Below are 23,216 nucleotides of genomic sequence, written 5' to 3'. Positions count from 1 at the left end.
ATTTAGGGTCTCTGTCTCTGGGGAAACTTTAGATAACGAATGCAAGAGCTCATCCGAGTTCCTCTGCATCTCCCTCTTCACCTTCTGATAAGGAATCGACTGCTGACCGCGCTGGAAGCCTGCAAACCTGCAACATAGTAGCAAAGACGACTACTGCAACTCTATAACGCTGATCCTGCCGCCTTCTCGACTGTTTTCCTGCTTGTGCATGCTGTGGGGGTAGTCTGCCTCCTCTCTGCACCAGAAGCTCCGAAGAAATCTCCCGTGGGTCGACGGAATCTTCCCCCTGCAACCGCAGGCACCAAAAAGCTGCATTACCGGTCCCTTGGGTCTCCTCTCAGCACGACGAGCGAGGTCCCTCGAATCCAGCGACTCTGTCCAAGTGACCCCCACAGTCCAGTGACTCTTCAGCCCAAGTTTGGTGGAGGTAAGTCCTTGCCTCACCTCGCTGGGCTGCATTGCTGGGAACCGCGACTTTGCAGCTACTCCGGCCCCTGTGCACTTCCGGCGGAAATCCTTTGTGCACAGCCAAGCCTGGGTCCACGGCACTCTAACCTGCATTGCACGACTTTCTAAGTTGGTCTCCGGCGACGTGGGACTCCTTTGTGCAACTTCGGCGAGCACCGTTTCACGCATCCTCGTAGTGCCTGTTTCTGGCACTTCTCCGGGTGCTACCTGCTTCAGTGAGGGCTCTTTGTCTTGCTCGACGTCCCCTCTCTCTTCAGGTCCAATTTGTGACCTCCTGGTCCCTCCTGGGCCCCAGCAGCGTCTAAAAACGCCAAACGCACGATTTGCGCCTAGCAAGGCTTGTTGGCGTCCTTTCGGCGGGAAAACACTTCTGCACGACTCTCCAAGGCGAGAGGGATCCGTCCACCAAAGGGGAAGTCTCTAGCCCTTTTCGTTCCTGCAGAAACCTCAGCTTCTTCTGTCCAGTCGAAGCTTCTTTGCACCCGCAGCTGGCATTTCCTGGGCATCTGCCCATCTCCGACTTGCTTGTGACTTTTGGACTTAGTCCCCTTGTTCCACAGGTACCCTAGATTGGAAATCCACAGTTGTTGCATTGCTGGTTTGTGTCTTTCCTGCATTATTCCTCTAACACGACTATTTTGTCCTTAGGGGAACTTTAGTGCACTTTGCACTCACTTTTCAGGGTCTTGGGGAGGGTTATTTTTCTAACTCTCACTATTTTCTAATAGTCCCAGCGACCCTCTACAAGGTCACATAGGTTTGGGGTCCATTCGTGGTTCGCATTCCACTTTTGGAGTATATGGTTTGTGTTGCCCCTATCCCTATGTTTCCCCATTGCATCCTATTGTAACTATACATTGTTTGCACTGTTTTCTAAGACTATACTGCATATTTTTGCTATTGTGTATATATATCTTGTGTATATTTCCTATCCTCTCACTGAGGGTACACTCTAAGATACTTTGGCATATTGTCATAAAAATAAAGTACCTTTATTTTTAGTATAACTGTGTATTGTGTTTTCTTATGATATTGTGCATATGACACGAAGTGGTACTGTAGTAGCTTCACACGTCTCCTAGTTCAGCCTAAGCTGCTCTGCTAAGCTACCATTATCTATCTGCCTAAGCTGCTAGACACCCTATACACTAATAAGGGATAACTGGGCCTGGTGCAAGGTGCAAGTACCCCTTGGTACTCACTACAAGCCAGTCCAGCCTCCTACAGGGGGGGGGGCAGGGGTGTGCAGACGGTTGTAAGTAGCATTTAACATACTTTTCCTTCCATGCCAGGGACCACCAAGCACCCTATTCTGGATAGGCAGACATGCCATGATGTAATCTGGCAGAGGGAAGAAGCTAAGATATCAAAAGCACATCACCATCACCAGGGCAGAACATCCCACTCTGAATATACAAGCACAGATACTGACAATACATTAAGACACCAGGGTTACCCAGCCTGGCGACGATCTGGTCTGTGGCAACAAGGAATTGTAGTATTTTGGTCTCTATAGTAGCCAAGGCGGCATGGGTGACAGATGTAGGCTCTTGCAAAATGATTTAAGGGTAGGAAACAGAAAGCAGGACTTTGATTCTATACTTTTGTTTTAACACTAAATTGCCAAAGACTCCACCCAAGTTCCTGGCGGGTCACTCCTATGCAGCCAACAAGAGCTATAGATAATTAGAGACAGTAAGAGCTTAGTCTTGTCTGTATCAAATATGATAAGACTTTTCAACATCTAGACTGCAGTAGTGAGACAACAGTCATGACACTGCAGCTGGATGGGTGACGCATCCAGTTGAACACTCAGCTTGGGTGCAGGTGAAATTAACTACCCATGCATCTGTAAATGTGAAAATTTGCACAAACAGCCATGGGTCCTGGTGCCACCCCTATGTAATCTGTACGTAGCAGGCCCTGCTCACCTGACCTTCTGCCCACAATCCTGTCCCCCTAAATTAGTAGGGGGTGGGCTTCTTAATATATAATGTAAGACACCAAAGAAAGTTCTGCTAGATTTAACGGCTCCTCAGTCTGTACCCTAAGTTCTGATGACCTTACGTCAACCTTTACAGCAAACTTATAGATCACTTAGCTGCCTCAAATGAATCGATGGTTTATGTGCAGGACACCCCAACACATCCAATAGGTTTAGTTCCAGGTTTACTGGTTTCACAGTTTGGATTTGATTCACCATAGTAAATAAGAAGATTGCTTTTCTGTCTGGAGCCCTTGGATTCAGAAAAAGATGATCTGCTAGGGTGAATACTATGGCAAATTACTGTAGCATCTGCTGGTTAAAGCCCACCCCGGCCCCATCATATTAGACGCTGATAACAAGGCTCACTGCTGCAAGAATACAGATGGAGAAAGCAGCAGCACTCGACCTCCCTCAGAAGCGGTTTCTGTTCCCAACAAGTCAGTTTTCTTTCTATCCATGGAATTAGAACAAAGTTTTGATAATTTGACTGAGTCGGTCTCTGGCATTTGATACAGTGGACCAGGTTTTACCAGTCAATACTCATGAATAGACTGTGAGGGTAAGAAATATTAGGTCGAAATAGGTAGGACCATCCTTTCAGAACATGCCAGGTCACTCAACTGCAGCACCAAGCCCACCTGCCCCCACTGATTACTCACCGTGGTCCTGGCAATGCACCTTCTCCATGGCAAACCTGTATGAGTGTCCGTGCTGGAGGATTCAGGCTGCTGGGAAAGAAATAACGTACTGCTCAGTTACTCAGAGGACTGCAAATGCGAGCCTTCTCCAACTCCATCAACCATCACTGGAGCAGCCCCCTTAACTTACTACAAGCTTTCTCTAACTCAGCCTATCTTCCATGTACTACATTTCAGTCTTTACTGCCTACTTCCCTTTGACCCTGAAACCCTGTCAAAGACAAAAGGCAAGTCATGAAACAATTCCCAAAAAGTTGTAACTATCAAAGTGATTCAACAACACACACGTACCCACCAAAGAGGACCAGGAAGAACAAGCTATCCCATGATGGGCAGCATAAATTACAACACTAGACTGTATGTGGTTAGATCAAACACACTTGGTAGTTTATCTCATACTAAAGGAATTCAAGGCTCACGTTACACAGCATGTTTTGTTTAAGCACTGTGTGTGGTTGTTCCATTTCTTTTCTGTAAAAGAACTAAAAGACAGCGATGAACAGCGCTCACCAGGCGGCAAACATGATGGGGCTCTGTCTATGTAAAGACTTAGTCCTGTGCATGGCTTTCAGCTCCCATTTACTGATGTCCAGCTGGAAAATGCTTAACAGGTTGTGACCACTTGCCACAATGTTCAGATCCGAATACCCCAGCTGATGCAACAACTTCTAAAACACCTTACGCATTACACTCTAACAAGCCACAGCACCTTTTTTTCCATACACTCTCTAGGTACTGTCCACGTTCGGCCTTCAGAGATTGCTGCACTATTACACAAACAACCATCTACTGGAGGTCCCAAGACCCTGAAAGTAAACCTTCAGGAGGAAACCCAGAAGCGCACTCAGCAAGACTTTCCAGCACAGAATACCCAAGTCTTCCACACTCAACGCATTATTCACCATCTCACCACCTCTTCCCCCACTGTTGACCTTTGTTCACTAAGAAAAAAGGTAACTAAAGATTATAAGAAGAACAAGTATTTGCAATGCAACGGGTCTAGCATTTCTCAGAGTTAGAGCTATTAGCAGTTGTAAACTCCCAACCGGGAGTTTCTCGACATTAAATGAAGAAAAAAAAAAAAAGGGGGGGGGGGCGCGCAATCACACTGCCACAGTTCACTCGTGAAACCTATCGGCAAAAGTACAATTAACTATGGAACAGGGTCGATGTCATGGAAAGCGCTCAACTTCTGCCAAGTGAGATCGCGCTGCGAAAAAAGATAAAAAGTAGTCCACAAACCGGACCGAAAACAGCGAGCCTTGCATGTTTTAAGTACTTGGTCGCTGCGCCCAAGGAGGTCTAACCACCAGAAAAGGCATGACGTATGCATGCCTTCCACTAACGAAAGCAAGCAGATTTTAAACAGGCAAGCCCACGAACCAATGAAAGACACTGACGTGACATGGACGGGGCTCCGAGCTCTTTTCTAACTACTACAGCGTCTCGCAAGCGACGCAGGCTCAAACCTAAAAATGGAAAGTGACAGCTGCTACTGCCCTTTTTCTTTTCTACCATTTCATCTAAACGGTCTCCACATTTACACAGGGTTGCTTCTCTTTTGTAACACGTTAGCTTCATAAAAATATCAACAGGCCGGTATTATCTGTCCCCATTTGATTTGTAGCAAGGCTCACGCTGTTTAAGTATACATACACTTCCCCAACCACACCCACCAACTCCTGCTATTACCCGCCCTAAGAATGACTGCTCATTTTGGCTCTCTTCATCCGCCACTTCTACACAACCAGCCTCGCAGAGAATTCCATGCAATGAAATAAGTAGAAACATATTCACATCTAGCTCCCGACTCGCACTTTTTTGCCAAAATGAGGTCCAACTCAAGCAGCTCACAGTCGAAGGGCCTGATTTAAAGTTTGGCGGATGAGTTACTCCAGCACAAACGTGAAAGATATCCCATCTGCCGTATTACGATTCCCATGGGTTATGATGGGATTGTAATACAGCGGATGCAGTAACCCCATCTGCCAAACTCTAAATCAGGTTCCAAGCCCTTTAAAAACCCATAGAACGTTCCCTATAAGGATGACCCAGTGTCACACAATCTCTCACCAAGCATGTGATGAAACCAGGGGCTCTGGCCAGCAAACCAGTAGTTGGCCGGTAGGAAGCTTCAATCAGCGGGGAGAACAAAGATGACCAGGCTAGCTTCTTATAAACTCAGGGTACCTCCTGTGGTCGCTATAGGATACATTTCTACTCATCAACTGGCATAGCTTTCTTGGAGAAAGAACCACAATTTAGACCATTAGATCAATCCTGGAGGAAAATGGATATTTCAAGAAAGAGAGCAATGCTTTGTGAGATCAACTGGTCTACTCTTGAGTGAGGAAGGGTAACTTATCATTGATATAACGACCATCTATGTCTTACAGGAAAAAAAGAAAAAATAATCTTACAATATGTTTGAATTTTGGTGAAGTGCAGCTACAAGCTTTTACAATAACCTGATCAAGATGGCTTGGTAACCTCGCCAAATTCCTGCTTCACGCAACCAACATCACAGGTTGATTCAGGGCTTGGTAGGGCACCGTGAATGCAATTTTGAACAGGTGTTTGAGACAGAAGTTGCTGTTAAACAGTGCAGGTTAGATTATTAGATTTTAAGGTTCTCAATGAGAGGTTTAGCCACACAGCAGCATCAGACCTCAAAAACACACTAGCATTTACCTTAAAACAACCAAAAATCCAGGGGCCCCAAATGAGTGCAGTAATCGGAGCACTGTTCATATTCAAAACACTGTGGTCGTCTTTATTGCTCCCTCCTCTTACAGGTATACTAGCAAGCATATGGTTAATAATCACCCGCCTATGGCAGAGCACCTACAATGATTCAAGCATGTTTAACATCTGTTACTCAGCACCTACTCCAGCCTGGATGTAGGGACTACATCATCCCAGCACTCTACTTGCATTCTCACCAAATCACTTCCAAGGCAATCTGCTTCACACACGGGGCCTTGCACATTACGGGTTCTGATGTAGGGGAAACCAGCTTGTTATCTGCCTTCACATGCCGCCTCAATGTTGGGAACCATTTAGCACTTAACTGACATACGTTCACCTAGATGCAGCCATGTTACTCTGCAAAGGTAAGACATTTATGATTATATGGCGAAGCACAGCTGCTGCATATAAGCCTAACCCTTAGGAACAACAGGAGCTGTCATGATATCCTACTAAGAACCCTGGAAGCACATAAAAGAATGAAGTAACACTTGATTTATTTTTATTAATGCTAAAAAAACAGTTTACCCCTGTGAAGCATGTTCGACGTTGCAAAGAAGCCTACAGCACTTTCAAGAAGTAGCTGAAAATTCTGCTTTCTCCTCCAGTTCGCTCTCTGGAATTGTCAATAACAGCCAAGCTTGAACTTCTGATCTCCTGACACCCTCCTAAACCTACAACCCAGGCTGACCACTAACCATAAAATAAGAGACTGCTAAAAGGGCCTCGTCACACCCAAAAAAGGGAAGATTTCTCTAATTTAGAAAGCTGTTTTGGGAAGCCACACAGCTACTCAAACTGATGGGATTACGCATTCTTCAACACTGAACTTCTAAAAAAAAAAAAAAAAAAAAAAAAAAAAACGAATCAATTTCCAGCTTCCACTTAAGCACACCTGCAGGTCTAATTGCAAAGATCTGCTGGTATGGGGCATGCCCCATCCTAGATTCCAGGTCAGGCTTTATCAGGTGTCCCCTAAATCTGCAACCATATGTTCGGCACATGCAGCATCCACAATGACGTTTCACATCACTACATAGTCACACAGTTTGGGACATCATTACTCACACAACACCCTCTAACACAGGTTGAGCACTGTTCCCGAACATAGGGTAGGACTGCTTGCTAATTACAGACAGAACCACTGGATTTATGGACTGCGGCATAATCTGCAGATTTAAAAAGTGTTTCTAACTCAAATCGATCAAAAGCTACAAAAACACTTGGCGCTCAGTGGAAGATCCTTTGCAAAGGTTGAATAGCCACCTTTCTGTTGCTTATCGGTGGATTTGGGTGTTAGACTGGTACTGGGTGAAATCCTTCTATAGACAGTCTTAGCAAGTGACAAAATAATAAAGTCGTACTATCAAAATACCTGCTGATTTATTATTTTTTTTTTTTAACAATTTAGTAAACCCTTCCGCATAATGTGGTCCTCCGCTACCGCATAATTCCAATGGCCCTTATAATCATGTATTCAGCACACGTGCATGCAGTAACTTCAGTGACACACTATAAATCTGCACTATCAAAGATAGTGAGAAACGCTCTGCGCAACTTAAAGGGACATCCAACATGGGCACAACCCACTCCACAGCTCATGGATCCTGTGGTGGAACAGAAGGGAGTAGCTTGGGCCCCAAAATGCCACAAGGCCGCACCATCGAGAGTTGTAGGGTACAAAAATCCGATCAAAAAAATGCTGTTCTGACACAGAGCATCATCAGATTACAAAGCAGAGGCATGCTGAGAACCACGAGGCCATGAAACCAGATGCAGAGGTGTTTTCAAACGGAAGTTCGCCGACTTGCTGAGTGAATATTTTCAAAGTCAGCCACATAATACATCACACAGAATTGCTTTAGGCGTGTATTTAATTCGGAGTATGACATTTTTTGTGTGCATACTATTTTGGCACCACGTAAATAATATATTTTATTCATGTGCCTTTCAGAATGCTGATAACTGGTTATTTGATTTATGGGTGAGTTGGTGCCGGGACACTTTTGCACTCCCGGGGAGCTCTGCAAACGCACGCAGGTTTGATTAGGGGATTACCAGCCAATTATCATCATTTGAGGAGGTGTGTTCCATGTCTGGCAAACTCCCTGAAAATGTATCCACAATTGCGTTGCTCTGCGATGACCGAGAGTTTTAAAGCGGCGTGGAAACTGTCTTTTCTTTTATTAAACAAACCAGGTGAGCTTGTGGCTTCAAAGCGCTGCAAAGGCGGATGGGGAGGGAGGGACTGCTCCTAAACTTTCGGTTGTGACCCTCTAACTCCCCCGGCTAGGAGAGGGGGCCAAAGTCTGAATTTAAGAGGTTGTATATACTGGCAAAGCTGCCAAATAATCCCACGGCAAGTATGCATAGCCGCCTTAGGCGAGTCGCTGCTGCTTTACCATGCGAAGTGCATTCTGGGAGTTGTAGTACCCGCTTTAACCATGCAAATAGGCATACAAAAGAAAACACTAGAAGCCTCTGTAAGTGTCACACACGGCAGCCTCAGCCGGGCTGGAAGGCCGCAGAGAGGACCTCTGCCCCTAAAAACCGCGTAACGCTCGCGCCAGTCTCCCCTCGTTCCCAACACCCAGTGTTACCCTGCACTCTGCTCACACTCAGGCATGCCTAGCCGCCTCCCTCGGGGCAAGGGCCCCCGAGGGAGCACTTACCTCCGGAGCACAAACCCGGCGGTTTAAAGCCCAGCACAGCCGGCTGCGTCCAGCCTCCTGTTCCGGATAACTTCAAAATATAAAGCATGGAGCACACAGCCAATCGGAGAGCGAGATGCTACTGATTGACAAGCTGGGGAACGAACAGGCGCCCTGGCTCTCCCAGCGACCCTCCGATTGGTCGAAAAAGGCCCGCCTCCGGAACCGATGGTCACGCAGCTCGGGCTTGACGGCCCAGTCGCCCCGGAAGTGATCGACTTCATCGAGTTTCTATGGAGACCCCTGGGACGGGGCCCACGGGGGGGCGTTTTTTGTACCAACAACATTTGAGAGGTGGAAAGTCATGGACTTCATTTAGAATAGAGTTTCCTTTGTAATTTTGAAGCGACGGCATCATATGGTAACATTCAGTCTGTTGCAGGGCTTGCATCGCACGTATGTCCAGGGCTTCCAGTGCCAGGCCAGGCCAGGCCCAGCGGCTCGCCTCTGCTCTCCCTCTTCAATTGTTGGCTCACCCACCTCCCCTTGGCAGGCGATGCATAGCTGCCAAGCAACCCCCTGTTACATGTGAAAGTCAGTTTTTTTTTGTTTTTTTTTGCCCCGAGCTCTTTTGAACGTACCAATACTTTTTAGCACGTTGTCTCTAGGGTTGCCACCTTGGTGTTTTCCCCTGTACAAAAACTGGAAAATCACCCAAAGCCAGTATTTTTTTGCCCCTGCAAGTACATATTTCGACTGAACCCTGACTGATAAATACATAAATTCCTTGTTAACACCTTCGCTGCCAGGCCTTTTCCCCCTCAGGTACCAAGCCTTTTTTTGGCTATTTGGGGCAGTTTGCGCTTAGGCCCTCATAACTTTTTGTCCACATAAGCTACCCACGCCAAATTTGCGTCCTTTTTTTCCATTATCCTAGGGATTCTAGAGGTACCCAGACTTTGTGGGTTCCCCAGAAGGAGGCCAAGAAATTAGCCAAAATACAGTGAAAATTTTGTTTTTTTCAAAAAAATTGGAAAAAGGGGCTGCAGAAGAAGGCTTGTGGTTTTTTCCCTGAAAAGGGCATCAACAAAGGGTTTGCGGTGCTAAAATCACCAGCTTCCCAGCTTTCAGGAACAGGCAGACTTGAATCAGAAAACCCAATTTTTCAACACAATTTTGGCATTTTACTGGGACAGACCCCATTTTTACGATTTTTTTGTGCTTTCAGCCTCCTTCCAGTCAGTGACAGAAATGGGCGTGAAACCAATGCTGGATCCCAGAAACCTAAACATTTCTGAAAAGTAGACAAAAATCTGAATTCAGCAAGGGGTAATTAATTTGTGTAGATCCTACAAGGGTTTCCTACAGAAAATAACTGAAAAAGAAAAATATTGAAATTGAGGTGAAAAAAAACATAAATTTTTCTCTACGTTTTACTCTGTAACTTTTTCCTGCAATGTCAGATTTTTTAAAACAATATACCGTTACGTCTGCTGGACTCTTCTGGTTGCGGGGATATATAGGGCTTGTAGGTTCATCAAGAACTCTAGGTACCCAGAGCCAATAAATGACCTGCACCCTCCAGTGGGTTTTCATTCTATACCCGGGTATACAGCAATTCATTTGCTGAAATATAAAGAGTAAAAAATAGCTATCAAGAAAACCTTTGTTTTTCCAAAATGGGCACAATATAAGGTGTTGAGAAGCAGTGGTTATTTGCACATCTCTGAATTCCGGGGTGCCCATACTAGCATGTGAATTACAGGGCATTTCTCAAATAGACGTCTTTTTTACACACTGTCTTGCATTTGGAAGGGAAAAATGTAGAGAAAGACAAGGGGCAATAACACTTGTTTTGCTATTCTATGTTCCCCCAAGTCTCCCGATAAAAATGATACCTCTCTTGTGTGGGTAGACCTAGGGCCCGCGACAGGATATGCCCCAAAACACAACGTGGACACATCACAGAAAACAGAGCTGTTTTTAGCAAAGTGCCTACCTGTAGATTTTGGCCTCTAGCTCAGCTGGCACATAGGGAAACCTACCAAACCTGTGCATTTTTGAAAACTAGAGACCCAGGGGAATCCAAGATGGGATGACTTGTGGGGCTCTGACAAGGTTCTGTTACCCAAAATCCTTTGCAAACCTCACAATTTAGCTAAAAAAACACTTTTTCCTCACATTTCGGTGATAGAAAGTTCTGAAATCTGAGAGGAGCCACAAATTTCCTTCCACCCAGCATTCCCCAAAGTCTCCCGATAAAAATGATACCTCACTTGTGTGGGTAGGCCTAGCGCCCGCGACAGGATATGCCCCAAAACACAACGTGGACACATCACAGAAAACAGAGCTGTTTTTTGCAAAGTGCCTACCTGTAGATTTTGGCCTCTAGCTCAGCCGGCACCTAGGGAAACCTACCAAACCTGTGCATTTTTGAAAACTAGAGACCTAGGGGAATCCAAGATGGGGTGACTTGTGGGGCTCTGACCAGGTTCTGTTACCCAGAATCCTTTGCAAACCTCAAAATGTGGCTAAAAAAACACATGTTCCTCACATTTCTGTGACAGAAAGTTCTGGAATCTGAGAGGAGGCACAAATTTCCTTCCACCGAGAGTTCCCCCAAGTCTCCCGATAAAAATGATACCTCACTTGTGTGGTTAGTCCTAGCGCCCGCGACAGGAAATGTCCCAAAACACAAAGTGGGCACATCCCATTTTTTGACAGAAAACAGAGCTGTTTTTTGCAAAGTGCCTACCTGTAGATTTTGGCCTCTAGCTCAGCCGGCACCTAGGGAAACCTACCAAACCTGTGCATTTTTGAAAACTAGAGACCTAGGGGAATCCAAGATGGGGTGACTTGTGGGGCTCTGACCAGCTTCGGTTATCCAGAATCCTTTGCAAACCTCAAAATTTGGCTAAAAAAACACATGTTCCTCACATTTCTGTGACAGAAAGTTCTGGAATCTGAGAGGAGGCACAAATTTCCTTCCACCGAGAGTTCCCCTAAGTCTCCCGATAAAAATGATACCTCACTTGTGTGGTTAGTCCTAGCGCCCGCGACAGGAAATGTCCCAAAACACAAAGTGGGCACATCCCATTTTTTGACAGAAAACAGAGCTGTTTTTTGCAAAGTGCCTACCTGTAGATTTTGGCCTCTAGCTCAGCCGGCACCTAGGGAAACCTATCAAACCTGTGCATTTTTGAAAACTAGAGACCTAGGGGAATCCAAGATGGGGTGACTTGTGGGGCTCTGACCAGCTTCTGTTATCCAGAATCCTTTGCAAACCTCAAAATTTGGCTAAAAAAACATATTTTCCTCACATTTCGGTGACCGAAAGTTCTGGAATCTAAGAGGAGCCACAAATTTCCTTCCACCCAGCGTTCCCCCAAGTCTCCCGATAAAAATGGTACCTCACTTGTGTGGGTAGGCCTAGCGCCCGCGACAGGATATGCCCCAAAACACAACGTGGACACATCACAGAAAACAGAGCTGTTTTTTGCAAAGTGCCTACCTGTAGATTTTGGCCTCTAGCTCAGCCGGCACCTAGGGAAACCTACCAAACCTGTGCATTTTTGAAAACTAGAGACCTAGGAGAATCCAAGATGGGGTGACTTGTGGGGCTCTGTCCAGGTTCTGTTACCCAGCATCCTTTGCAAACCTCAAAATTTGGCTAAAAAAACACATGTTCCTCACATTTCTGTGACAGAAAGTTCTGGAATCTGAGAGGAGGCACAAATTTCCTTCCACCGAGAGTTCCCCTAAGTCTCCCGATAAAAATGATACCTCACTTGTGTGGTTAGTCCTAGCGCCCGCGACAGGAAATGTCCCAAAACACAAAGTGGGCACATCCCATTTTTTGACAGAAAACAGAGCTGTTTTTTGCAAAGTGCCTACCTGTAGATTTTGGCCTCTAGCTCAGTCGGCACCTAGGGAAACCTACCAAACCTGTGCATTTTTGAAAACTAGAGACTTAGGGGAATCCAAGATGGGGTGACTTGTGGGGCTCTGACCAGCTTCTGTTATCCAGAATCCTTTCCAAACCTCAAAATTTGGCTAAAAAAACATATTTTCCTCACATTTCGGTGACAGAAAGTTCTGGAATCTAAGAGGAGCCACAAATTTCCTTCCACCCAGCGTTCACCCAAGTCTCCCGATAAAAATGGTACCTCACTTGTGTGGGTAGGCCTAGCGCCAGCAACAGGATATGCCCCAAAACACAACGTGGACACATCACAGAAAACAGAGCTGTTTTTTGCAAAGTGCCTACCTGTAGATTTTGGCCTCTAGCTCAGACGGTACCTAGGGAAACCTACCAAACCTGTGCATTTTTGAAAACTAGAGACCTAGGGGAATCCAAGATGGGGTGACTTGTGGGGCTCTGACCAGGTTCTGTTACCCAGAATCCTTTGCAAACCTCAACATTTGGCTAAAAAAACACATTTTCCTCCCATTTCGGTGACAGAAAGTTCTGGAATCTGAGAGGAACCACAAATTTCCTTCCACCCAGCGTTCCCCCAAGTCTCCTGATAACAATGATACCTCACTTGTGTGGGTAGGCCTAGCGCCCGCGACAGGAAATAGCCCAAAACACAACGTGGACACATCACATTTTTTTAAAGAAGACAGTGCCTACCTGTGGATTTTGGCCTCTAGCTCAGCCGGCACCTGGGGAAACCTAGCAAACCAGCGCATTTTTGAAAACTAGAAACCCAGGGGAATCCAAGATGGGGTGAATTGTGGGGCTCTGACCAGGTTCTGTTACCCAGAATCCTTTGCAAACCTCAAAATTTGGCTAAAAAAACACGTTTTCCTCACATTTCGGTGACAGAAAGTTGTGGAATCTGAGAGGTGCCACAAATTTCCTTCCACCTAGCGTTCCCCCAAGTCTCCCAATAAAAATGATACCTCACTTGTGTGGGTAGGCCTAGCGCCCGCGACAGGAAATGGCCCAAAACACAACGTGGACACATCAAATTTTTTCATAGAAAACAGTCCCTACCTGTGGATTTTGGCCTCTAGCTCAACCGGCCCCAGGGGGAGCAGAAATGGCCTAAAATAAATGTGTCCCCCGCCCTCCTGGGAGCGACCCTTGCCTATGGGGTCGCTTCCCCTGCGTGACATTGGCGCCAAAAAAAGATCCCTGATGCCTAGTGGTTTCTGCCCCCCTTGGGGGCAGATTGACCTACAATCGGCCAATCTGCCCCCAAAGGGGGCAGAAATGGTCTAAATACAATTTGCCCCCTAGGGGAGCGACCCTTGCCTAATGGGTCGCTCCCCATCTCTAAAAAAAAAAAACAAAAAAAAAAACACAAAAAACATTTTGCCCTGGCGCCTAGAGGTTTCTGCCCCCCCTGGGGGCAGATCGGCCTAATACCAATAGGCCGATCTGCCCCCAGGGGGGGCAGAAATGGCCTAAAATAAATTTGCCCCCCACACCCCACAGGGTGCGACCCTTGCCTACAAGGTCGCTCCCCTTGCGTGACGGCCCAAAAAAAAAGATCCCTGGTGCCTAGTGGTTTCTGCCCCCCTTGGGGGCAGATTGACCTACAATCGGCAAATGGTCTAAATACAATTTGCCCCCCAGGGGAGCGACCCTTGCCTTATGGGTCGCTCCCCATCTCTAAAAAAACAAACAAACAAAAAAAAAAACCACAAAAAAACTATTTGCCCTGGCGCCTAGAGGTTTCTGCCCCCCCGGGGGCAGATCGGCCTAATAAAAATAGGCTGATCTGCCCCCATGGGGGGCAGAAAAGGGCTAAAATAAATTTGCCCCCCAGGGGAACGACCCTTGCCTAAGGGGTCGCTCCCCTTACGTGAAAAACAAACAAACAAAAAAAACTCCCTGGTGTCTAGTGGTTTCTGCCCCCCTTGGGGGCAGATTGGCCTCATAAAAATAGGCCAATCTGCCCCCAAGGGGGGCAGAAAAGGCCTTAAAAAAAAATGCCCCCCTGGGAGCGACCCTTGCCCAAGGGGTCGCTCCCTTTTTGTCACTTTCCCCCCCAATAAAATATCCCTGGTGTCTAGTGGGCGTTTCAAAAGCCGGATTGCAAGCAATCCGGCTTTTGAAACGCTTGGAGAGACTTCAAAGGGAAGGAAATACATTTCCTTCCCTTTGAAGCCTCTCCTTGCCTCCCCCACGTGATCGAAAGAGAAATGCTCAGCATTTCTCTTTCGAGAGCTTCCAGCGCGATGGGGGAGGTTGTGTGATTGTCAGCGCGCGCTCGCGCGCTGACGTCACAGGGGGCGTGGGGGGCGGTCGGGGGTTGAAGGCGAAGGGATTCCCCTTTCAGCCCTGACCCTTGGCCCTCGGGGGAGCGCTAGCGCTTCTCCCGAGGGCAGCATGCAGGACGTAATGGTTACATCCATGGTGCCACACAGGCGCTGCCATGGACGTAACCATTACGTCCATGGCAGGGAAGGGGTTAAAAAATGAATACAGGGAACTTCATATAAAGTTCTAACTAATAATCATCTCTGGACCTTCGCAGAATCCCAAAATGTGAACAGATTGCTGGCATTTTTCTTTGGGGACAGGTGGCAACAGTGGTTGACCCTGTCAACGTGTCCCTTTATGACTATTTTGCTCACTTTGGGACTCGTTTTAGGCCAATGAATCTTTTGACCCTGATTGAAGACACCTTAGGACGAGATAGCTATTCAGCATGTCAATCAATATGTCAATAACGTCATCAAAGTTCACAGTAATACGACAATTCAATTTAGTCAAAGATATTTAATAAACTCGAAAACCACCATGACCTTTCAGTCATGAATAACCACACCAGTTTAGTAAGATTTTGTGAAGTTTATTCCCTATTGATAACAATTCTACTAATAAGTTTATTAATCTCAAAACCAAGAAACACATTACCATAGTCACAATATGGTAACTGATAAGATTTCATGAAAGCAAGAATCACGAATATTAGAACATAACACGGCATCAACATAAGTTATCCGTAGCAGAGTAACATTAGCGCATTATTCAACATAGCATAGATTCAGTCATTTGTCTATTTGCGTCAGTTTAGTGACCCTCTTAACTAACCTCGAGTTAGCATTGGCATGTTGGGCTTCATGTAAAACAATTTAGCAACACCAATTTGGAAAACATCTAACTATGGTCCCTGTCAAAAGAGAAGCAGTTGGTACCTAGAAAAGAAAAGCAAACAGACCATCACAATTTCATGGTCATATAGTTACCCTCCGTATCGAGTCAGCACTCAGGTTCAGTCTTCGTCCTCAGGACAACAGTTGATTCGCCATCAGCCAGGAATTCAGCAAGTTGGGTAAAGGGGCACTTCCCTCATAAGGAGGTAAAGTGTAAACGGGCGATCTAAGGCAATAATGGTTTTAAGGACCAAACAGCAAAGTCTCTATGCAGAGTGACAAAGTGTCTGGGTCTTAGCAAATTGCATCAGCATCTCCCTAACGGCTATTCTCTCCTGTTCTGATTTACTTCCTGGTGTCAAGGGTTTTTTAGCCCATTTTCGTTGTACGTTCCCCTAAAATTTGGTTGGATGAGGGGTTGCACCCCACTATCTCCCTCCAATAGAGTTTTGATTACTTCATCAAATTTGTCACCCCATAACAGTTCTCACGTAGTTTATTGGTCCTTGTTAGAAATGGGGTCTTTGGTTGACAGTCAGGTTACCCCCTGTTCAAGCAAGGACCCTCACTCTAGTTAGGATAAAAGAGAATCACCCTCAGCTAACCCCTGCTTACCCCCTTGGTAGCTTGGCAGAGCAGTAGGCTTAACCTCAGAGTGCTGGGCGTAAAGTATTTGTACCAACACACACAGTAACTTAATGAAAACACTACAAAATGACACAACACCAGTTTAGAAAAATAGGAAATATTTATCTAGACAAAACAAGACCAAAACGACAAAAATCCAACATACACAAGTCAAGTTATGATTTTTTAAAGGTTTAAAATAAAAAGAGTCTTTAGGTAGTTGTAACACCACACTAGCGCTGCTAGCGTGTAAATGTACCTGGTTTGCGTCAAAAATAACCCCGCACGGGCGGTGCGCGTCGAAAATAACCCTGCACGGTTATATGCGTCGAAAACAACTCGGCACGGCGATGCGCGTCGAAAAAGCCAGCCACGCGACGGTCCGAAAGTCCCGCGGCGCAGGTTGCGATCTCTCAGCCTTCGTCAGCGATGCTGCGCGTCGTTTCTCCTGCTCCGGGCGTCGATTCTCCGGTCGCGTTTCCTGCGGCGTCGTTTCTCAGCTGCGGAGCCGGCGTCGCGTCGTTTTCTCAGCCGCGATCGGATTCGCGTCGATCTTTTCTCCGCACGGTGCTCGGTGCGTGTATTTTTGTCCTTAGGCTGCCAGCCTCTCCTTTCAGGGTCCCAGGAACTGGAAGGGCACCACAGAGCAGAGTAGGGGTCTCTCCAGAGACTCCAGGTGCTGGCAGGAAGAAGTCTTTGCTATCCCTGAGACTTCAATAACAGGAGGCAAGCTCTACATCAAGCCCTTGGAGATTTCTTCTTCAAGATGGAAGGCACACAAAGTCCAGTCTTTGCCCTCTTACTCTGGCAGAAGCAGCACTGCAGGAAAGCTCCACAAAGCACAGTCACAGGCAGGGCAGCACTTGTTCCTCAGCGATCAGCTCTTCTCCAGGCAGAGGTTCCTCTTGATTCCAGAAGTGTTTCTAAAGTTTGTAAGTTTGGGTGCCCTTCTTATACCCATTTTAGTCTTTGAAGTCACCTTCCTTCAAAGGGGACTCACACCTTCTTGTGAAATCCTGCCTTGCCCAGGCAAGGCCTCAGACACACACCAGGGGGCTGGAGACAGCATTGTCAGAGGCAGGCACAGTCCTTTCAGATGAGAGTGACCACTCCACCCCTCCCTCCTAGCAGAGATGGCTAATCAGGAAATGCAGATCACACCCCAGCTCCCTTTGTGTCACTGTCTGGTGTGAGGTGAAAAACAACCCAACTGTCAAACTGACCCAGACAGGGAATCCACAAACAAGGCAGAGTCACAGAATGGTTTAAGCAAGAAAATGCTCACTTTCTAAAAGTGGCATTTTCAAACGCACAATCTCAAAATCAACTTTACTAAAAGATGTATTTTTAAATTGTGAGTTCAGGGATCCCAAACTCCACCTGTCCATCTACTCTCTAGGGGAATCTACACTTTAATCATATTTAAAGGTAGCCCCCATATTATCCTATGAGAGAGAGACAGACCTTGCAACAGTGAAAACGAAATTGGCAGTATTTCACTGTTAGGACATATAAACCACATTACTATATGTCCTACCTTATCCATACACTGCACCCTGCCCTTGGGGCTACCTAGGGCCTACCTTAGGGGTGCCTTACATGTAAGGAGAGGGAAGGTTTAGGCCTGGCAAGTGGGTACACTTGCCAAGTCGAATTTACAGTGTAAAAATACACATACAGACACTGCAGTGGCAGGTCTGAGACATGATTACAGAGCTACTTATGTGGGTGGCACAACCAGTGCTGCAGGCCCACTAGTAGCATTTGATTTACAGGCCCTGGCACCTCTAGTGCACCTTACTAGGGACTTACTAGTAAATCAAATATGCCAATCATGGATAAACCACTTACATACAATTTAAACAGGAGAGCATATGCACTTTAGCACTGGTTAGCAGTGGTAAAGTGCTCAGAGTTGAAAAGCCAACAGCAACATGTCAGAAAAATATAGGAGGCAGGAGGCAAAAAAGTCTGGGGATGACCCTGCAAAAGCAAAAGTCCAACACGACCCCCTACCAGCCTAAAGCCAGGGGAGAACAATCAATACCTTGATGTACTTCCCTGATTGGGGCGATAGAACAGGGACCCAGGCCCACAACAGCAGGGGCATGTTCCAGTTCTACGCCTTCCTGACTCCAGTTGGATCCCTCTGTCCATACTCTCAGGGCCCACTAAGCTAACCCATGGGGAACCCTTCTCCACATCTACAGACACCATCTGTGCAACACCTAACTTTACTTTGCTCACAGATGTATTGCAATGGGCAGATAGTACCACCAGGGCCAACACAATGGTGTTGCCCACTCCACCCCCGGGGTGTGACTCTCGTCCTCCCCCCCCCAGGGGCAACTCTGTCCACCAGGACAGCAAGCCACAGTGGCCCCAGACAACTGTCAGGGATGAGAGCCCGACCTCAGGCCTCTCTAACCACTGTGACTGTGGAGAGTGGGGGGTGGTAGCCCCAGGTGCCTGGCACCCTTTGACCACTCTCTCTTCCACCAGGTCAGGGATGACAACCTGACCCTGGTCCTCCCCTCTGGGGCTCTGTAACCTCCCTACAGAAGCGGCACCCCCAGAGTCAAAAACTGTCAGGGTGCTTGTAGAAGCAGTCCTGCACAATTCTTCCATCAGTGCAGGGATGTTAACCTGCAACTGATCCTCCAATCTGGGGTCTGTACCTTCAGGTTGGACCAGGGCTAGGGGTGAGGCTTCCCTCCCCCTGCCCTCTCTTCTGGGGTCCTGAACCACCCAACTAGGAGCGGCCCCCCCAGGAGACAACATGGTAGGGGCACTGTTAGCAGTAGCCCCTTCCTCCAGGTCAGGGGGGACACCCTTAACCTGGCCTCCCAATCCAGGGTCTGTACCCACAGACTGGATCACTGCCTGGCAACCCAGGACTTCCTGGGGGGCACACCTACCCCCCACAAGGGAAACACTTTCCCCAAGGGCCATACAAGAGTCTGGCTGGCGCAGGTCTCCTGACCTCTGCCCATCTGACAGAGTCTGGATTCCCCCCAGCCCAGAAAGGGTCTCACCAAGGTCATTCCTGGGGGGCTCTGCACTCAGAGCTGACCCCTGACCCTCCAGGTTCTCCACTGGGGTCCGCAACCCCCTCTCAACCCTCTGTCTGGACTTCTGCAACCCCTCACTAGGAGTGGTACTGCCAGACACCAGAACTGGTGGGACGCTGGCTACAGCCGCCCCCCCAAGTTCTCCTGACACTGTGGGGTCTCCCTCAACAGATGGCCCTATGGTACAGGCTAGGCTCCCCTCCTGGGGTTCCCGCAGGGAACCCTCCAGGACCTGGGACCGGATCTCGGGCACCTTGGGCCTCAACCCATCCCCATTCCCTCTCCTCTGAGACTGGACATGGGGTCCCTCACCCATCCCACTACACTGGGACCTACCTGGGACACTACAATCCTTCCCTACCTCACCTGGTTGGGAACTACCTAGACCACTCCTCTCAGGAGCACCCCCAAATGCCTCTTCAGACTCTCTGGTACTCACCCAGAAGTCTGCCTCCATTGTAAGCTCCCTGGGGTCAGAGAACTCACACTCCACCTGGTGTTGGCATAGCTCTGGAAAATAAGGACTAGACATATGCTCTCCAGCAATTACATCACTCAGCCCCTCACATGAATTAACCAAAGTACCCTTCACCCAACCATCCAGTGACTCTGCTTTGACAAAGCACCCCACATCACCCTCCTGAGACTGGTGAGACAGTACCTGACTGTCCCTGACACTCAACCCACACTCTTCTGGGATGTTTTCACACTCCACAACCAGGACTTCTACCTGGGGGGAACCCCTCTCCCTGTCACTCTCAACTAGAGTCAGTAGAGTGTCCCTCCCACCAGTAGGAATATGACTCCCCATGCCAGTTCCCCAATCCACCTCAGGGACCCTGTGCATCACTGGAGCTACCTCATACCCCTGAACCTCCTGGCGTGTGTTAACTCCCTCCTTCAAGTAGGGCACCACATCTCTGGGCCTGTGCACTTCTTCAGCAGTACTGGATACAAGATTTTTGCTGCCACCATCTGAACTGGACTCAGCCCTCATGGCCTCCAGCTTCAGCTCTTCACAGCTCAGCTCTTGAGCTGCAATCCTTTCTTTTTCTAGGACTAAGGCTCTCTCCTCCTCAGCCCTCTCAAGCTCTGCATCTAGCTCTTCCAGACTCCGGATTCGAGCTAGGAGCCACTCATCTCTTTCTGTTTCCTCCTCCTCAGAGTAGTTATCCTCCTCCTCAGAGTAGTTATCCTCCTCAGACTCATTTGGTGGTGTTGCCTGACAACGTTTCAATTCATACTGAAACAGGGCTGACTCAAGATCCTCCCTTCTGGATTTCCTGTTCACAGCCAGTCCCCTTTCCATGCAGAATGCTTTAAGCTGCCACTTTTTATACATAAATAGGTGCCAGAAATTGACTTCCATTCTGCAAAGGCTTCACAACCCAAAAACAAAGTCCAAAAATATTATCAATACTTCCAGGAGGACATCAGAGAACAAAAAGCAGAATCACAAGACAAGTAGTATGTGGTCACGTAGTGGTCTGAGATCAAAACAGTAGTGTACACTTAATTACTGTATGTCAAGTACAAATACAAGTCCAATCCCGACCGCTGGTCACCAATGTTAGAAATGGGGTCTTTGGTTGACAGTCAGGTTACCCCCTGTTCAAGCAAGGACCCTCACTCTAGTTAGGATAAAAGAGAATCACCCTCAGCTAACCCCTGCTTACCCCCTTGGTAGCTTGGCAGAGCAGTAGGCTTAACCTCAGAGTGCTGGGCGTAAAGTATTTGTACCAACACACACAGTAACTTAATGAAAACACTACAAAATGACACAACACCAGTTTAGAAAAATAGGAAATATTTATCTAGACAAAACAAGACCAAAACGACAAAAATCCAACATACACAAGTCAAGTTATGATTTTTTAAAGGTTTAAAAAAAAAAGAGTCTTTAGGTAGTTGTAACACCACACTAGCGCTGCTAGCGTGTAAATGTACCTGGTTTGCGTCAAAAATAACCCCGCACGGGCGGTGCGCGTCGAAAATAACCCTGCACGGTTATATGCGTCGAAAACAACTCGGCACGGCGATGCGCGTCGAAAAAGCCAGCCACGCGACGGTCCGAAAGTCCCGCGGCGCAGGTTGCGATCTCTCAGCCTTCGTCAGCGATGCTGCGCGTCGTTTCTCCTGCTCCGGGCGTCGATTCTCCGGTCGCGTTTCCTGCGGCGTCGTTTCTCAGCTGCGGAGCCGGCGTCGCGTCGTTTTCTCAGCCGCGATCGGATTCGCGTCGATCTTTTCTCCGCACGGTGCTCGGTGCGTGTATTTTTGTCCTTAGGCTGCCAGCCTCTCCTTTCAGGGTCCCAGGAACTGGAAGGGCACCACAGAGCAGAGTAGGGGTCTCTCCAGAGACTCCAGGTGCTGGCAGGAAGAAGTCTTTGCTATCCCTGAGACTTCAATAACAGGAGGCAAGCTCTACATCAAGCCCTTGGAGATTTCTTCTTCAAGATGGAAGGCACACAAAGTCCAGTCTTTGCCCTCTTACTCTGGCAGAAGCAGCACTGCAGGAAAGCTCCACAAAGCACAGTCACAGGCAGGGCAGCACTTGTTCCTCAGCGATCAGCTCTTCTCCAGGCAGAGGTTCCTCTTGATTCCAGAAGTGTTTCTAAAGTTTGTAAGTTTGGGTGCCCTTCTTATACCCATTTTAGTCTTTGAAGTCACCTTCCTTCAAAGGGGACTCACACCTTCTTGTGAAATCCTGCCTTGCCCAGGCAAGGCCTCAGACACACACCAGGGGGCTGGAGACAGCATTGTCAGAGGCAGGCACAGTCCTTTCAGATGAGAGTGACCACTCCACCCCTCCCTCCTAGCAGAGATGGCTAATCAGGAAATGCAGATCACACCCCAGCTCCCTTTGTGTCACTGTCTGGTGTGAGGTGAAAAACAACCCAACTGTCAAACTGACCCAGACAGGGAATCCACAAACAAGGCAGAGTCACAGAATGGTTTAAGCAAGAAAATGCTCACTTTCTAAAAGTGGCATTTTCAAACGCACAATCTCAAAATCAACTTTACTAAAAGATGTATTTTTAAATTGTGAGTTCAGGGATCCCAAACTCCACCTGTCCATCTACTCTCTAGGGGAATCTACACTTTAATCATATTTAAAGGTAGCCCCCATATTATCCTATGAGAGAGAGACAGACCTTGCAACAGTGAAAACGAAATTGGCAGTATTTCACTGTTAGGACATATAAACCACATTACTATATGTCCTACCTTATCCATACACTGCACCCTGCCCTTGGGGCTACCTAGGGCCTACCTTAGGGGTGCCTTACATGTAAGGAGAGGGAAGGTTTAGGCCTGGCAAGTGGGTACACTTGCCAAGTCGAATTTACAGTGTAAAAATACACATACAGACACTGCAGTGGCAGGTCTGAGACATGATTACAGAGCTACTTATGTGGGTGGCACAACCAGTGCTGCAGGCCCACTAGTAGCATTTGATTTACAGGCCCTGGCACCTCTAGTGCACCTTACTAGGGACTTACTAGTAAATCAAATATGCCAATCATGGATAAACCACTTACATACAATTTAAACAGGAGAGCATATGCACTTTAGCACTGGTTAGCAGTGGTAAAGTGCTCAGAGTTGAAAAGCCAACAGCAACATGTCAGAAAAATATAGGAGGCAGGAGGCAAAAAAGTCTGGGGATGACCCTGCAAAAGCAAAAGTCCAACAGTCCTTATGATTGACGTCTTCAGCTGGTGGAATGTCCGGTATGATTTCATACTCTCGTGGTCCTTTGCACATCTTCAGTCAGTGGCTCCATTGTCTGTACCGGTTCAGGCGACCTTGTACCTGCGAGTGGTCTACAGCGTTGCATTCAGCTAAAATGTTTTTA

At 47.4% G+C, this 23,216-nt stretch overlaps 1 protein-coding gene across 2 annotated transcripts in view; it reads right to left on the bottom strand.

Annotated features, from left to right (window-relative positions):
* Positions 1 to 8,669, bottom strand: part of TTF2 (transcription termination factor 2) — a 175,292-nt gene extending 166,623 nt beyond the window's left edge. Inside the window, exons 1-2 of one of the 2 annotated variants that reach the window (XM_069202809.1) lie at positions 8,574 to 8,669; positions 3,115 to 3,180 (exon numbers count right to left, since the gene is read on the bottom strand). In XM_069202809.1, coding sequence (XP_069058910.1) covers positions 3,115 to 3,142 — 28 coding nt within the window. In that variant the 5' untranslated portion in view covers positions 3,143 to 3,180; positions 8,574 to 8,669. Of the gene's footprint in view, positions 1 to 3,114; positions 3,184 to 8,573 lie in introns of both variants that reach the window. The other variant, XM_069202807.1, reaches the window with a different exon arrangement.
* Positions 8,670 to 23,216: the final 14,547 nt, after the last annotated feature.

This window comes from Pleurodeles waltl, chromosome 8 (genome assembly GCF_031143425.1).
Source record: "Pleurodeles waltl isolate 20211129_DDA chromosome 8, aPleWal1.hap1.20221129, whole genome shotgun sequence".
NCBI classification, from domain to species: Eukaryota; Metazoa; Chordata; class Amphibia; order Caudata; family Salamandridae; genus Pleurodeles; species Pleurodeles waltl.
This window is presented reverse-complemented; position numbering and strand designations above follow the sequence as displayed.